The 16362-nt window shown below is 37.7% G+C and overlaps 1 protein-coding gene across 1 annotated transcript in view; it reads left to right on the top strand.

Moving 5' to 3' along the window:
- The first annotated feature begins 304 nt into the window (after positions 1–304).
- DNAJC27 (DnaJ heat shock protein family (Hsp40) member C27) overlaps positions 305–16362 on the top strand; it is a 37947-nt gene continuing 21889 nt past the window's right edge. The window contains exons 1-3 of the mRNA XM_027555925.1: positions 305–581; positions 9348–9430; positions 13181–13250. Coding sequence (XP_027411726.1) covers positions 495–581; positions 9348–9430; positions 13181–13250 — 240 coding nt within the window. The 5' untranslated portion in view covers positions 305–494. The remainder of the gene's footprint in view (positions 582–9347; positions 9431–13180; positions 13251–16362) is intronic.

Genomic DNA, 16362 nt, shown 5'->3' on the forward strand with positions numbered 1-16362 from the left:
CCGCACCGATGGACCTTGAACTAATCCGTAATTTCAGCTACTTCCAGCCTGAGAATCTGCCTTGAACAGTCAATAAATGTCTACCACTCGGCTGCGAACCTAACAAATTTCTAGGTCCTGAAACCCCACCCTGGCCATAAGTTCGCATCCTCCATGAAATGTAAAACTCAGCCACCTCCCGCGAGGCCGCCTTCCTGCCTACGGACACTGCCGAGCCAGATCGCGCGACCCTAGGGAGCAGCCTCATCTCTGGGGCCTGGTGATGACGTCACGCGGCCCCTTGCTAGCATCGCGAGACTCTCTTCTCCCTCCTCCAGTTCCCTACCCTCCCAACCGTCAGCGCCCGCTGCCAGGCAGCGGCGGGGATGGCGAGCCGCGGAGCCAGGGTGGTGACGAGAGCAGCGGTCCCGCCATTGGACGAGGAAGCCTGAGGGACGTGCCAGCGTGGTGAACAAGCAGAGACCGAGGCTGCTGGCCCCGAGAGAGCGAGGGCCATGGAGGCCAGCATGCCGAAGCGGAAGGAGCCTGGCAAGTCTCTGCGCATCAAAGTCATCTCCATGGGCAACGCCGAAGTGGGAAAAGTGAGTATCGCGCTGGGAGGGGCGGGACCGCAGCGCGGCGGAGCGACGTGCCGATTGGCTGGGAGGGCGGCCACTCAACAGCCTGGTCGCCCGGCCTCCTCCCCGCCCCTGAGCAGGCCTGGGTCTCCTGAGGGATACGGCTCCACGAGGAAAAACTCTCCTGACCTTTTTGACCTTTGGGTTGCCCCCCTCCGACACCTAAGAAGGTGTCTCGAGTGGCCACTAACCGTTGACTATATCCCAAAGAGAGAGGAGGCCTAGGTCCTCATGTCAGATCGTATGCTTGGATAACATACCCAAGCGTTCTGGGTGACCCGTACAGGACTTTGAGGTGGAGAATAAAAGTTCAGTTACCCCAGCAGAGCTTGGGAGCTGATAACTTACTGGGCTGTGTGTGAGGATGGGGATTTGTAAAATTTACCCTGTAGATGTGGAGCCCAGAATCTACATTTCATTTGTAAGAGAGCGTAACTGATGCTGAAGTGATTCACAGGGAGGTGCAGTGGATGTTAAGGAACTTGCATTATTTTGTTTTGTTTGTGTTTATCTCTGATAGTGTCACCACATGCATTATCGCAAAGAAGTCTTAGATCCACTGTCTTTTTCTATGGTGCTTCTGCTGCTGCCAAGTCACTTCAGTCATATCCGACTCTGTGCGACCCCAGAGACGGCAGCCCACCAGGCTCCTCTGTCCCTGGGATTCTCCAGGCAAGAACACTGGAGTGGGTTGCCATTTCCTTCTCCAATGCATGAAAGTGAAAAGTGAAAGTGAAGTCGCTCAGTCCTGTCCGACTCCTAGCGACCCCATGGACTACAGCCTACCAGGCTCCTCCGTCCATGGGATTTTCCAGGCAAGAGTACTGAAGTGGGGTGCCATTGCCTTCTCCAATGGTGCTTCAACTGGCTATCAACTCTAAACTCTCCCATAGTATTGGGGGTAGGGAGGGCAGGAGGTGAACGGAGGTCTTTATCCCCGCGTGAATTCTAAGACCGCTCTTCTTCATCCAAATTGTCTCTTCAGGGTGAGTGGAAGCTGTTAGTTAAGAACCTTCCAAGGTCATCAAATCAGTGACTGAGACAGAATTAGAACCTGGGTCTTCACACTCCCATTGCAATGTTCTTTCCATCATTGTTGTTTAGTTGCCAAGACTCTTGCGACCCTGTGGACTGTAGCCCGCCCAGCTCCTCTGTCCGTGGGATTTCCAAGGCAAGCATACTAGATTGAGTTGCCATTTCCCTTTCCAGGGGATCTTCCTAACCCAGGGATCAAACCCCCATCTCCTGCATTGCCGGCAGATTCTTTACCACTGAGCAACCGGGAAGCCCCCCTTTCCAATCATTATTTGCTGTCAAAATCAACTCCTAGTAGGATCTACATGCCCAGAGAGCTGTTAATGGGAGTGTTTATGCCAAAGACCTGCACGTAATTGATGCTCAGTAAATGTTTATTAGTGTCTTTTCTTTCCATTTAGTATTATTTTGTATTGTTTATATATCTGTGTATATGTATGTAGTAACGTAGCTGAAGGTCGATGATTACTGAATGTAAACTATGTGCCAGGCATTGAAAAGAAAAGAAAGACCTCTAGAAGGTCATATACTAAATACTAAACACTAAACTGGCTAAGTGAGCATGCTCACTTTAAAATTTTGCTATGCTTAATGATTCAACTTTTTTTTTTTTGATTCAACTTTAGAAATAGCTTAAAATGTCCAGTATCAACCACGTTCATGTAATACAGTTCTAGATTTATTAACCAATGCAGTTAGGGAGAAAGAAATAATGTACGAAATGCTGAAAAGGAGAAAGCAAAATTGCCATTATATGTTAATGATATGATTGTTTATCTGAAAACCCAAAGAGAATTAACTGAAAACCTATTAGAAACAACAAGACAAAATTAATATATAAAAACTTACAGCTTTACCGTATTAGAATTATAATTTTGGACTATATATTTGAAAAACTGTTTTAGTTTACAATAACGACCAAAATAAAGTGCCCAGGCTTAAACTGCAGAAGATATAGGTAGGTCCTAGGACCTATATAACAGAGAAAGCAATGGCACCCCACTCCAGTACCCTTGTCTGGAAAATCCCACGGACAGAGGAGCCTGGTAGGCTGCAGTCCATGGGGTCGCTAAGAGTCGGAGACAACTGAGCGACTTCACTTTCACTTTTCACTTTCATGCATTGGAGAAGGAAATGGCAACCCATTCCAGTGTTCTTGCCTGGAGAATCCCAGGGACGGGGGAGCCTGGTGGGCTGCCGTCTATGGGGTCGTACAGAGTCAGACATGAAGCGACGCAGCAGCAGCAGCAGCAGCAGCAGCAGCAGGACCTATATAAAGAAACATTTCTACAGAGACATGCAATTACTTAGACAAGTGGAAAGGTATGTGTCCTCTTAATTAGGATCACTCAATATTTTGGAGATATCAGTTCTTTAAAATAATCTACAAATGTTATTCAATTATAGTTAAAACATCAGTAGTTTTTTTCTTCAGAACATAATAAAAGGTACTAAAAGTCCTTATGAAAAATTAAATGTGAGACTAACCAAGAAAATTGAGGAGAAGAAATGAGAGGAAACTAACACTACCAGATATTAAAACATATTTTAAAGTTACTAAAGTTTTCCTATTGATACTGGAAAGTAAATACAGAGACACTAGTGAAACAGACTGGAGTCCAGAAATAAACCAAAATGTATAAGGAAATTCAGTTTACTAGTTAAACTGGGAAATTAGGGGCCATTTAATAAATACTTTTGTTACAACTATTTACTATTTGGGGGTAGAGTGGATTCCTTCTGAATGCCTTTTTAAAAAATAATTTTTTCATAGATGAAATATTTAAGTGTAATTAAAAAATGTTTGCCTTAGTTATAAAAGTAAAACATACTCATTTTAAAGAATTTAGAAAATGTAGGAAGATATACAGATAAATAATTTTAGGTTAAAAAGACATGCCCTAGTAAATAATCCTTGGCTCAAAGGACAAATCAAAGCAAATGACAAAATAACTAGAAACCAATGAAAGGAGAGAATCCATGCCAAAATCTTCAGGGCAGATTGAAAGCAATCCTGAAAGAAAAATGAATTATCTAACTCATTTCTAAAAAGGAGACATTGGGAGGGAGGGGGGTTCAGGATGGGGAGTGCGGGTGTGCCTGTGGCAGATTCATCTCGATGTTTGGCAAAGCTAGTACAATATTGTGGAGTTTAAAAATAAAATAAAATAAAAAAAATAAAAAGGAGACATTAAAAACTAAAAGAACTTAGTAGTTGTACAACTTTGTGAATATGCTTGGAACCACTGAACTGTACACCTTAAAAGTATGAATATTATGGTATGGTATAACTGAATTTTCAAAAATAAAGAAACTTAAACTTAAGACAGAAGAAAAAGGGCCCTAAATATGAGAGAAAGAATTCCCTGGAAAGATTAATGAAAAAGAAAAATGCCTAAAATTTATTTTAAGAAAAATAGAGAAAGCAAAAAATTACAAGATTAGTGCTGAAAATCATATTCTGGAAGAAATTAAAAGAAAGATTAGAGAATACTATATATATTCAGTTCTTGGGATCATATTTCAAAATACAGAGAAAATGGAGGATTTCTTAGCAAAGTATAAATTACCAAAATTGACTCAAAAAGTAGAATACCCAAGTGACCATTCATACAAAAAGAAATTGGAAAAAGCAATTAAAAGATTTATTATCCTAAAAGGTATCAGGATCAGATGGCTTCATGAAAAGATTTATTTAAGCTTTAAATAACATATAATTTCAGTTATTTAAGTTATTCCAAGGCAAAGAAAAAGATGAACAGCACTCCAATTTATTTATATAAAGTCATGGTGACTTAAATAGCAAAACTTGATATAGTCTCAAAAAAGAAAAGTATATATACTATTTTCATATATGCATACAAATGCATAATTCCTAAATATCCATGAATAGAATTCAGCAGCATATCAAAAATTTCACTATTAGCAAGTAGGGTTTATTCCCGGAATGCAAACTTGGTTCAACATCAAGAAGTTAATCATCATAATTTGTTTATATTCTAAACCCATTTTTCTGTTAGGCAATGTATCTTTCTTACCAGTTTTTCTGGTTTGAGGATGTTAGAGTTATTAACTTTTTGCCAGCTGTATGAGTTACAAATATTTGCCCCAGTTATGTTCTTTTAATACTTGGTGTTTTGCCATACAATTGCTTTTATTATTATTTGTATATACTCAATTATGCCCATCTTTTTTAAAATTGAAATATAGTTGAAGTACAATATTATGTTAGCTCCAGGTATGTTACACAGTGATTTGACATAAATGATCATCACAAGTCTAGCAACCAGCTGTCCTCATATGAAGTTACTGCAATAATATTATTGACTATATTCTTCATGCTGTATAATACATTCTAGTGGCTTACTTCTTTTAATAAGAGGTTTGTACCTCTTATTCCTGTTTACCTATTTCACTTCCCCATCCCCTACCCCTTCTGGCAACCACCCATTTGTTCTCTGTATCTATGAGTCTGTTTTTGTTTTGTTTGTTAGGTTCCACATATAAGTGAGATCATATGGCATTTGTCTTTCTTTGACTTATTTCACTTAGCATAATACCCTCTAAATTTCATTCATGTTTTCACAAATGATAAGGTTTCACTTTTAAAATGAAAAAAATAAAATTTTAAAATTTATTTTAAAAATAACAGTTAATAGTCCATTATGTGCATATATATATATATATATATAAAATATATATTTATACCGTATCTTCTTTATCCATTCATCTATGGGTGAACACTTAGGTTGCTTCCATATCTTAGCTATTGTAAATAATGCTGCAGTGAACATCAGGGTGCATGTATCTTTTTGAATTGGCGTTTTTGTTTGCTTCAGGTAAGTACCCAGAAGTGAAATTGCTGGATCATATGGTTGTCCTATTTTTATTTTTTTTGCCCAGCCTTCATACAATGTGTTCCATTGTGACTGCACCAGTTTACAATCCCACCAGTGTTGCACAAGGATCCCTTTTCTCCACATCCTAACACTTGTTATTGTCTTTTTGATACCAGTATAAGGTGGTATCTTACCAGTTAAGATAACTGGTAAGATATACTGGTTACCATTCTTAGCAGTATAAGGTGGTATCTCATTGTAGTTTTAATTTACATTTCCCTTATGATTAGTGGTGTATTTTTATGTATGGTGTGAGAAAGTAGTTCAGTTGATTCTTTTACATATAGCTGTCTAGTTTTCCCAACACCATTTATTAAAAGTGGTGTGTTTTCCCATTGTATATTCTTGCTTCTTCGTCATTGACTGACCATCTAACTGTAGATTTGTGTCTGGGCTGTCTATTCTGCTCCATTGATCTATGTGTCTGTTTTTGTGTCAATATCCTACTGTTCTGATTACTGCCATTTTGTACTATAGTTTGAAATCAGAGGGTATACCTCCTGCTTTGTTCTTTTTCAAGATGTTTTAACTATGCTTTTCTGTTTTTTTTTTTTTTTTTATGGTTTCTGGGTTTTCTGTCTTGGTTGAAAAGGTTTTCAGATGTTCTACATATATTGTGCATTTTCTTCTGAAATTTTTATTGTTTTATTCTGAAATACTTAAATCACAAATTCACCTGTAATTTTTTTTGCATATAGGTAAGTTAAGGGCCTAACTTAATTTTTTTTTCCCTGATGGATAGTCAGTGTACCAGTAACATTATACTAAATAAATTATTTTTCCCATTGACTTTTTGTCACTTTTAAAATTTTCATGTATAATGGGATCTATTTCTGAGCTCTCTGTTCTTTTCTACTAATCTACTTGTCTATTCTTATGCCAATATAAGACCCTCTCAATTGGTTTCAAACTATATTTTAATACCTGTCAATGCAAATTCTCACCTCTTTCTACTGCCCTGTATTTTATATTTCAATTAGTTCTTCTCAGATAGCTGTTCTTTCATATGAATTTTAGGATAATTCTATCACCTGCCTCCTGAGAAATCTGTATGCAGGTCAAGAAGCAACAGAACTGGACATGGAACAACGGACTGGTTCCAAATTGGGAATGGAGTATGTCAAGGCTGTATATTGTCACACTGTTTATTTAACTTATAGGCAGAGTATATCATGCAAAATGTCAGGCTGGATGAAGCACAAGCTGGAATCAAGATTGCAGGGAGAAGTATCAATAACCTCAGATATGCAGATGACACCACCCTAATGGCAGAAAGTGAAGAGAAACTAAAGAGCCTCTTGATGAAAGTGAAAGAGGAGAGTGAAAGAGCTGGTTTAAAACTCAACATTCAAAAACTAAGATCATGGTCCCATCACTTCATGCTAAATAGATGGGAAAACAATGGAAACAGTGACAGACTTTCTTTTCTTGGGCTTCAAAATCACTGCAGATGGTGACTGCAGCTGTGAAATTAAAAGACACTTGCTCTTGGGAAGAAAAGCTATGACCAGCCTAGACAGCATATTAAAAAGCAGAGACATTACTTTGCTGACAAAGGTCTGTCTAGTCAAAGCTATGGTTTTTCCAGTAGTCATGTATGGGTGTGACAGTTGGACCATAAAGAAAGCTGAGCACCAAAGAATTGATGCTTTTGAACTGTGGTGTTAAAGGCTCTTGAGAGTCCTTTGGACTGCAAGGAGATCAAACCAGTCAATCCTGAAGGAAATCAGTCCTGAATATCCATTGGGAGGACTGATGATGAAGCTGAAGCTCTAATCCTTTAGCCACCTGATGCAAAGAACTGACTCATTGGAAAAGACCCTGATGCTGGGAAAGATTGAAGGTGGGAGAAGGGGACAACAGAGGATGAGTTGGTTAGATGGCATCACCGAAGTGATGGAGATGAGTTTAAGCAAGCTGTGGGAGCTGGTGATGGACAGTGAGGCCTGGCGTGCTGCAGTCCATGGTATCACAAAGAGTTGGACACAACTGAGCAACTGAACTGAAATTAGGGAGGAAAAAAAGATTCAAACCTTAAGATTTTAATTGAAACTGCTTTTAAAAAGAAAAGTGCCTAAGAATCTACTTAAGAGGAATAGAGAATGCAAAAAACTCTCTCTATATTTATGTTATTTAACTTAGCTTGTAAGATCCTAAGGCCCAGAAACCCTGTTTCTTTATAGGGAGTGGTTATTCACACTATTAATTAAATGTGTATCTCTTTAAATACTTAGGACTAGTGTTTAAATTGTCTACTGGAGTTAAAGGACTTGCAGGTCCCTTAATCTTATGAATAATTTAGAGAAAGGCTGTATTTATTTTTCTAGGATAGTGTGAGAGAAAACATTTGAAAAGTGCTTTCAAGCTATAAAGTGTTTTTTAAAGTGTAGCTTCTTAGCAGTAGTTATTCCAAAAAAGTTTTTCCTTCAGTTCCCAGTGAGCTTATTAAGTACTTTTTAAAGCAGCCGTCCTATTTAATTTAGATTGAGGTTCATCAGGAAAGTGAGCAGAATAAGCTTCATCACCTGTGCATCAAGTAAATTATGTTTCATGAGTGCTAAGGATTGCTGTTAATGTACAAATCATTTTAAATTGCTTTTTCATTGGTACTGAGCTAATCCCTGAGGTGTGAAGATACAAGATAAAAGTAAAATACCGGTGCTTGCCTTCAAGTAGTTTACTGTCTAGCTGAAGAGATAAAATTATGTGCAGGCAGAAGATAACAAGGCAGTGAATGATAAAAACATTGTATATATATTTATATATACATCTATATATGTATGTAGTTTATGTTGGAGAAGTTTAGATGTAGGCAAGATCTCTTATAACCAGAGTGCTTATGGATAAGTAGGATTTGGAAAGAAGGGAGAAAGCTCATTCCAAATTGGAAGGAAAGTAATGACAAGAGTCAGGAAGTCAGGCCTGGAGTTTGGCAGAAATGGAGGATTTATATTAAAAGAGTTTAGACAGAAGACAGATTAGGGTCAGATTATGGAGGGTCTTGAATAATGGACAGAGGAATTCGGATGTTGAACTCTTGGCAGTGAGAAGCTGCTGAAGATTTTTAGTTAGAGAAGTGAAATAATGTTAGCGGTATGCAGTGTTGGTTGAAATTGGGAGGGAAAGGAGGCATAAAGACCAATAAAGAATTTCCTGTAGTTGTGCAGAAGTAGATAATGAAGACCTAACTAAACTGGTATCAATGGGAATTAGAACGAAGAGAAAGATTGAAGAAACAGTGAAAAGAAGATTTAGAAAGACTCAGAGTCAGATATGACTTTAATAATTTAATCCTCTGTAATTGGGAAAATGGTATTATTAACGGAAACAGATGTCAGCAGGATGAGCTGTTTGCTGTTTTTATGTATAAGATTAGTTCATATTTGGACACGTGGAATTTGTAGAATGGTTGGACATCTAAGTAGAAATTAGCCTAGTAGATATTTGGAGATGTGGATCTGGTCTGGGGAGGGAGGTTGAGGTAGGTATTTTGGTGTTATTATTAAAAGTATGTTGGTGTTATTCTTGAGTAGAAGAGGTCTTCAAAAGAAGAGAGAATAAGGATTGAACACTAAATTGAAAACATACCCATATTTGGTATTAAGGAAAGAATTTTGAAATAATTTTTCTTTAAAAACTTCACCTTTAGTACTTGTTTCAGTTATTTTATAATTTTGGCTTTTGAAAAAGATTTGTCTCATAGGGGTAGATGAAGAAACCATAATGAAGAAATGTGCTTATTTTTTATGGGTTCCCAGAGTGTCTTTACTAAAAGCTTTTATTTTTACCTTTTTAGAGCTGTATTATAAAGCGATACTGTGAGAAGAGATTTGTGTCTAAATACCTTGCAACAATTGGAATTGACTATGGAGTCACAAAGTGAGTACATATATTGTTTCCTTGGGCTTGCAAATCTCATAGAAATTCAGAACCCCTCTAAACTGATCTGTCTTGAAATAGAGATTCTGAAGATAAATTGGTTCAGAGAGGAATGAGACCTTTACAGACAGCAGTGATCATGTCATTCGTTCATCATGGAGCACATTCTGTTCACCAGGCCTTCTAAGTGGGATGTAGGGATTGGTGATGGGCAAGTCAGCACAAAGCCTGACTGGCAGACGTGGCTCTTCAGGAAACATGTGTCTATGTAAGCAGGTCCTATTAGCAGGTGTGTTTTTAGAGAATTTTGAAATATTCACTCCAAGAATTTTAAATATTATGTGAAAATTTTTCTATCAGAGAGCTTCCTTTTAGTGATATTTTTATAGCCTTTTGAAATCTAGCAAAAATGATCTGGGAAGAGTGAAATTAAGTATCAGTGGGGATTTATTTGGAGGTGGATTGAAGACGGGTTGAGCTTGGGGAGACAGAGTCACATTTGGAGGAAAGCACACCATGGAAGAGTAGAATGGAGGTAGATAGCTTGTCTCCAGAGAGGGAAGTTCAAGTGGTCAGTATTCTGACCCCAGCCCGCCCCTCCCTTCTCTCTCATTACATTCTTTGACAAACTTTACTCTCCACGCACACTGAATTCGTGCAGTCATACTTTTCTCTCTCAGTGCCATCCTTCATTCTGTCCGCCTGAAATGTGCTCTCCCCTCGTCTCTCCACCTGTCAATCTTCTCAAGCTGTGAAATATACATGTTCCCATGAAACATTCTGAACATCCCCTTTACCGATCAGGACTCATTTTAATTGAAAATGACAGTTGTATTAAAATTCTCTGCTATTCATAGGTGTTAGCATAAATTATCTTGTCTTATTATTTGTATGTGTTTAATGTCTCCTGCTAGATTATGAGCTCCATGTCGAGAGGCTATTAGAATAAATAATCTCCACGTGCCTGGTACCATGCTAGTACACAGTCCATACTCAATCAATAATTATTGTTAGGTAAGATAGATGCACCTAAAGAGGAAGTTTGCAACATTAGAATATGAGGGCGGCATTCAAGAAGGTAGACTAAAGTGGTGAGGGGTATCTATACTTCAGGGCACAGGATTTCACTGATAAGGTAGTATATCCTGTTTAAGGCAGTTTTGTTTTGAGTCCATATTAGTAGCTAATTTATTTATCTAAGAAGTGAGAGTTATCATGTTATGCCATAGAGCTGTGGTTTATTCAATAGACTATAGTCATCTCAATATCTGAGGAATATTGGTTCCAAGACCCCTTGTGGATATCAAAACCTGCCGATGTTCAAATCCCTTATATATGATAGTGTAGTACTTACTATACACATTCTCTCAATACTTCAAATTTTCTCTATATAACTATAATACATAATAGAATGTAAATACAATGTTAATGCTATGTAAATAGTTGCCACTTTGCAGCAAATTCAAATTTTGCTTTTTGAAATTTTAAGGTTTTGTGTTTTTTTTCCCCTGAATATTTTTGGTCCAAGTTCAGTTGAATCTATGGATACAGAACTTGCAGATACAGAGTGTTGCAGATATGGAGTGTTGATTATGTTCTGTTTCTGGTTGAAATTTTTTTTTTTTTTTTTTTTTGTCCTTTGGTGAGGAAGAGGATATGGTTGACAGAAACCTAACTCAAGTCAAAAAAAAAAAGGAGAGAATAAAAAGGCTATTGATCAATTCACATAATCCAATCATGAGGATATAGCTGGGTCTCAGAGATCCCTGGAACTAGGGAGGGATTTCACAACATGTTTCTCTCTACCGTTTGGCTCCCTCTCCACAGCTGCCAGTATCTCTCAGGCTTTCCAAAACTAATCTCAAATTTTAAAATCCCAGGGAAGGTTTTGATTGTCCAGGTGGTGACAGGCGCCTTTCCCCAGTTCTGTTAGCTGTGGCCAGCAGAGTGGCATCAAAAAAGAAGATGGAAGAACCCATTTAAACCATAGTTGGCAGGAGGAGGGGAGGTACTCTTTGAGCAGTCAAAACAATTGAAGCCCACTCCATCCTTCAAATCACAGTATGCTTAAGAACTATTTGCAGAGTCTGTAAAAATGAAGATTCCCAAGCTTCATCCAGTAAGATTCTGATTTACTGGGGCTGAGGTGGGGCACAGGACTCTACAATATAAACACTCTCCCCCTCTTTCCATAATTATGATTCAAGTGGTCTTCAGGACACAGTTTAGGAAAGCACTGGCTTGAGGTAATGAATTACCATTTTTCTTAAGGTAATATCCTCTGTCAGACTTCTGAAGTAAACTGCCCTGTTTTGAGTTCCAATTTGTAAACAATTTATGTTACTTCCTGATTTTATAAACTTCAGTTCCATCCCTTCTCAGCTGCTATGTGACAGAACTTTCTAATAGGAGTTGTTATATAAGATCTTCTCCAGATGCTCTCAAACTCTTAAATATTTTGTTTTGTTTTGCTGTTCTCACATCCTTTTATGAGACAGATCCTGAATTCACAGTTGTTAAAATGAAAGGAAATGTGCATCTTAGGACTGATGAAATATGGCAGAGAATTCAGGACTGAAGAAATCACGATGAGATGAGTAGTGGTTAGTCTGATTTAAATATACAAGTGATATAAAACAACTGCAGGAATTATGGTTTCAGAATAGAAAGTGCATGTTATAAACTTGGACAGGGAATTATAATCATGAACAAAGCAGGAGGTAATATAGAAACAATGAGAGCAGGTGCTATTTCCTTGTAGTCCACAGAGGGAGTCCTACCAATGCTGTCTGAAGCATGTTACTTAAAAAACAGAACTCTAATCTGTTGATTTATTGTTAATAATCTCTATTCTTAACCTTAGAGGAATTTTTAGGAAATGCTATTTCTGTAATGAATAACATTTATATTTAAAACTCAGTAATTCCCCCCAGTTTACTTCAGTTTCTTTTTCTTTCTTTTGTTAAATTCAGTGAAAAGTAAAATTTTCTTTTATTTTAAATTAATATAACCCCAATTTTATAAAAATATTGATGTTTATCATTCTTATCTATATATAAAAAGAAGTCTACAGTGATGCTCATCTGTGTTAATGAAGGGTTTTTTTCTGGGTGGTAGGCTTTGGGGTTACTTTTAAGCTTTCATCTTTGTACTTTTCTTTAGTGTTTGAGTTATTTATAATGTTTCATTGATTCATTTTCCAGTAGTGATTTTTCTCTAGAAAATAAAAGGACTAGGAGCAAGAATGCTCTGATGTTAGTAGTAGTTAATTCTAATGTGAATGGTTGTTATTTCCCTTTTCTTTTCTCTACTTCCAAATTTCTGAAAAAGATTGACTGTTATCCTTGCTCAAATGAAGATCATAAGAAAATTGAACAAACATCATTAAAACAGTAATACAACTTTGTACTATTTATTTATACCATTTATTGTACTGCATGGTAACAAGCACAACCAGTAGTAATTAAGATGTCATACTAAGTGAAGTAAAGCATTTTGGTTTTCTTCATCTTGCTCCTACTGTCCAAATAAATTTGTTTTAGCAGCACAGTAATAGCTACCGTTTGTTTTGTACAGGGAATAGACTGAACTGTCGTGGTAAGGTGAAGCTAAATGGGAGTGCTTGTTCTAAAAAAGCCTCTTAAATTTCGTTCACATAACCTTTTGAAATTCATAAGCAACATAAATGATATTAACATGAGTACAGAAGCCATGACCCTCTTTGGGATTGTTTTCATTTGAACATTTCAGGGTACAAGTCAGAGACAGAGAAATCAAAGTTAACATCTTTGATATGGCTGGAGATCCCTTCTTCTACGAGGTAAGAAAGCCTTTTTGAGAAAAATCTATACCCAGTATTGTCAATGGGTTGAAGGAATGCTCCTGAATTATCAAAACAACAAATATTCAAGTCATGTGTAAAAATAGGTAAATTTAGCCAGTGTTTGTGCCTTAACTTAATGGACATCTGTTGGTCTTTTGTACTGTCTCCTTAAATAGTGGTAGGAAATTTTGTTGCTAATCTTTCGAACACTTAGATAAGACATTTTAACCTTCAAAAGACTGTTGCTTTTCACTTTGTGCCTTAGCCTAGAACGTGAAAAGATAATTACATTCATCCTGAGGCTTAGGAATTCAGAAGTGAACCAACCCTTTGAGGCAGGGTTCTAGGGGGGTTTTCCAGGGCACTCCTCAGCCGTGTGTTCTCTCCCCCCAGAAGAAGTTAAAGCAGCTTCACTTCGTTTCCTTTCATCTCCCTATCAGTCCTCAGTAGTCTCAAAGTGAATCTCATGGCCGTTCTCCTTTGGTTTTCCTTCCGTCTGTTTTTCTTTTTCCATAAGGAGTCTCTTTACTCTTTCTAGTTTGGCCGTTTCATTTCTGCTTTTGTCTTTATTATTTCCTTCCTTCTGCTTGCTATGGATTTATTCTATTCTTCTTATAGAGAAGAGAGCTTAGGTTATTGATTTGAGATGTTCACCTTTTCTAATGTATGAATTTAGTATTATAAATTCTCCTCTCAGCACTGCATAGCTGTATCCCACAAATTTTGGTATGTTGTATTTTCATTTTCATTTATACACTTCTTTTCAAAATTTCCTTTGAGATTTTCTGTTTGACCTATGGATTATTTAGAAGTATGTTGTTTAGTTTCCAAGTGTTTAGAAATTTTCCTGTTATCTTTCTGTTACTGATTTCTAGTTTGATTTCAGAGAACATACTGTGATCAGAGAACATACTGTATGATTTCAATTCTTTAAAATTTATTGAGGTTTTTTTCCTGGCTCAGGATGTGGCCTGTCTTGGTAAATGTTATGTGGGCACTTAAAAAGAATGTGTATTCTGCTATTGATGGATAAAATGTTTTTTAAATATTCATTAGATCCTTTTGGTCAGGTGTGTTGATGAATTCTTTTATATCCTTGCTTTTTTTCTGTTTAGTTGTTCTGTTGTTAAAAGAGGGGTTTTGAAGTTTCCAACTGTAACTGTGGATTTGTCTATTTCTCTTTTCAGTTTTTGCTTCACGTATTTGCAGCTGTCTTGTTTGGTACATATACATTTAGGATTGCTTTGTATTCATTATATAATGTTGTTATTGTATACTGTCCGCCTGTGTCTCTGATAATTTTCTTCCTAATGTCTATTTTATCTGATGTTAATATAGGCATTTCTTCTTTCTTTTGATTAATATTTGCACGATACATCTTTTTCTATCTTTGCACTTTCAGCCTGCCTTTATCTTTATATTTGAAGTGACTTTCTTAGAGGACAATACATAGTTCAGTCATTTTTCTTTTTTAAGTATGATGCCAATTTTTGTCCTTAGCCTACTTATTTTTCTGTAACTATTGATATGTTAGGGCTTAAGTCTGCTATTTTACTTTTTGTTTTCTATTTTTTATTTCTATTTTCTTTTTCCTGTCTTCCCGTGGGTTACTTGAATGCTTTCTGAATTCCATTTTGATTTGTCTATAGTGTTTTTGAGTAAATCTTTCTGCATAGCTTTATTGGTGGACACTCTACTTACTACACTACATGTTATCACAGTCTACTGTTATTAGTTTAACAACTTTAGTGGGCTGTAGAAACTATTCCTCCTTTTATGTCCCTTTATCCTCTCCCATTTATAATCATCTTCAATATTTTGTCTACATACAAGAGAACCACAGTAGTGTTTAATTTTTGGTTAACTGTCAAACATAATTTAGAGAATGAGAGACAAGGAAAGCATATTGTGTTTACTCATAGTTTTGCTTGCCCTACTCTTTCATCTTTCGTTGTGTTCCTATTGCAGGAAGGGGGGGCCCTTCCAGGGCCCAAAAGGGGGCTCTTGTCTAACACTCAGAAAAGAATTGACTGAGGAGACACACGTGCTGACAAAGCAAGAGACTTTACTGGGAAGGGGTGCCTGGGTGGAGAGCAGTGGGGTAAGGGAACTCAGGAGGACTGCTCTGCCGCATGGCTTGCAGTCTTGGATTTTATGGTGCTAGGATCAGTTTCCAGGTTTTTTTCAGTCAGTCATTCTGATTCAGGGTCCTTCCTGGTGGTGCATGCGTTGTTCAGCCAGAATGGATGCCAGCGAGAAGGATTCTGGGAGGTGGTAGGACACGTGTTGTCTCCTTTTGACCTTTCCCAAATTCTTCCAGTAGGTGGTGGCTTGTTAGTTGCGTGTTCCTTAACTAGGACCTCCTGTTGTGAAATAACTCACACAGATGGTTATTATGGTACCTGGCCAGTGTGGGTGCTTTCGGTTAGTGTGCCTCCCCTAACATTCCAAGGCTGCATCTTTCATCCTTTCTATTTAGAGGACTCCTTTAGCCATTCTTTTAGTGTAAGTCTGGTGGCAACAGATTCTCTTAGTTTTCCTTGATTGAGAATGTTTTGGTTTCCCTTTGGTCTTGAAGACTTTTCTTTTTTATTGCAGGTATGGGATTCTGGGTTGATATTGTTACCAGACCAAACTTGGGTCCGCTTGCCCTTGCACAGTAAATTCAATTCTACTGACAATGGGTTATGGTGAAGGAAAGTACAGTGTTTATTGCAGAGTGCCAAGCAAGTAGTTGGGAACTGCTAAAACACAGAACAAACCCCAAAATTCCTAAAGGGTTTTTCATCAAAGCATTTTTAAAGGTGAGGGAGGGAGGGTCGCAGGGTATGACATCAGCTGTTGCACAATTCTCTGATTGTTTGATGGTGAAGTAACAGGGCAGGGGTTGGCATTCTCTATCCTTAGGCACCAGTAGGTCTGGGGGTGCTTCTTGCTCTTGGTCATTAAGTAGTTCATTTCTTCCACTGGTGGCGGTTTTAGCATCTGTAAAACAGCTCAGGAAGTGTGCATCAGATACTATTATCTAGGTACTTAAAAGAGGAGCTATAGCAGAGGATATGGGGGAGGAGTCTGTCCTGAAAACGCTCCATGGGGTCCTGCTCAGTTA

This window comes from Bos indicus x Bos taurus, chromosome 11 (assembly GCF_003369695.1).
Source record: "Bos indicus x Bos taurus breed Angus x Brahman F1 hybrid chromosome 11, Bos_hybrid_MaternalHap_v2.0, whole genome shotgun sequence".
NCBI classification, from domain to species: domain Eukaryota; kingdom Metazoa; phylum Chordata; class Mammalia; order Artiodactyla; family Bovidae; genus Bos; species Bos indicus x Bos taurus.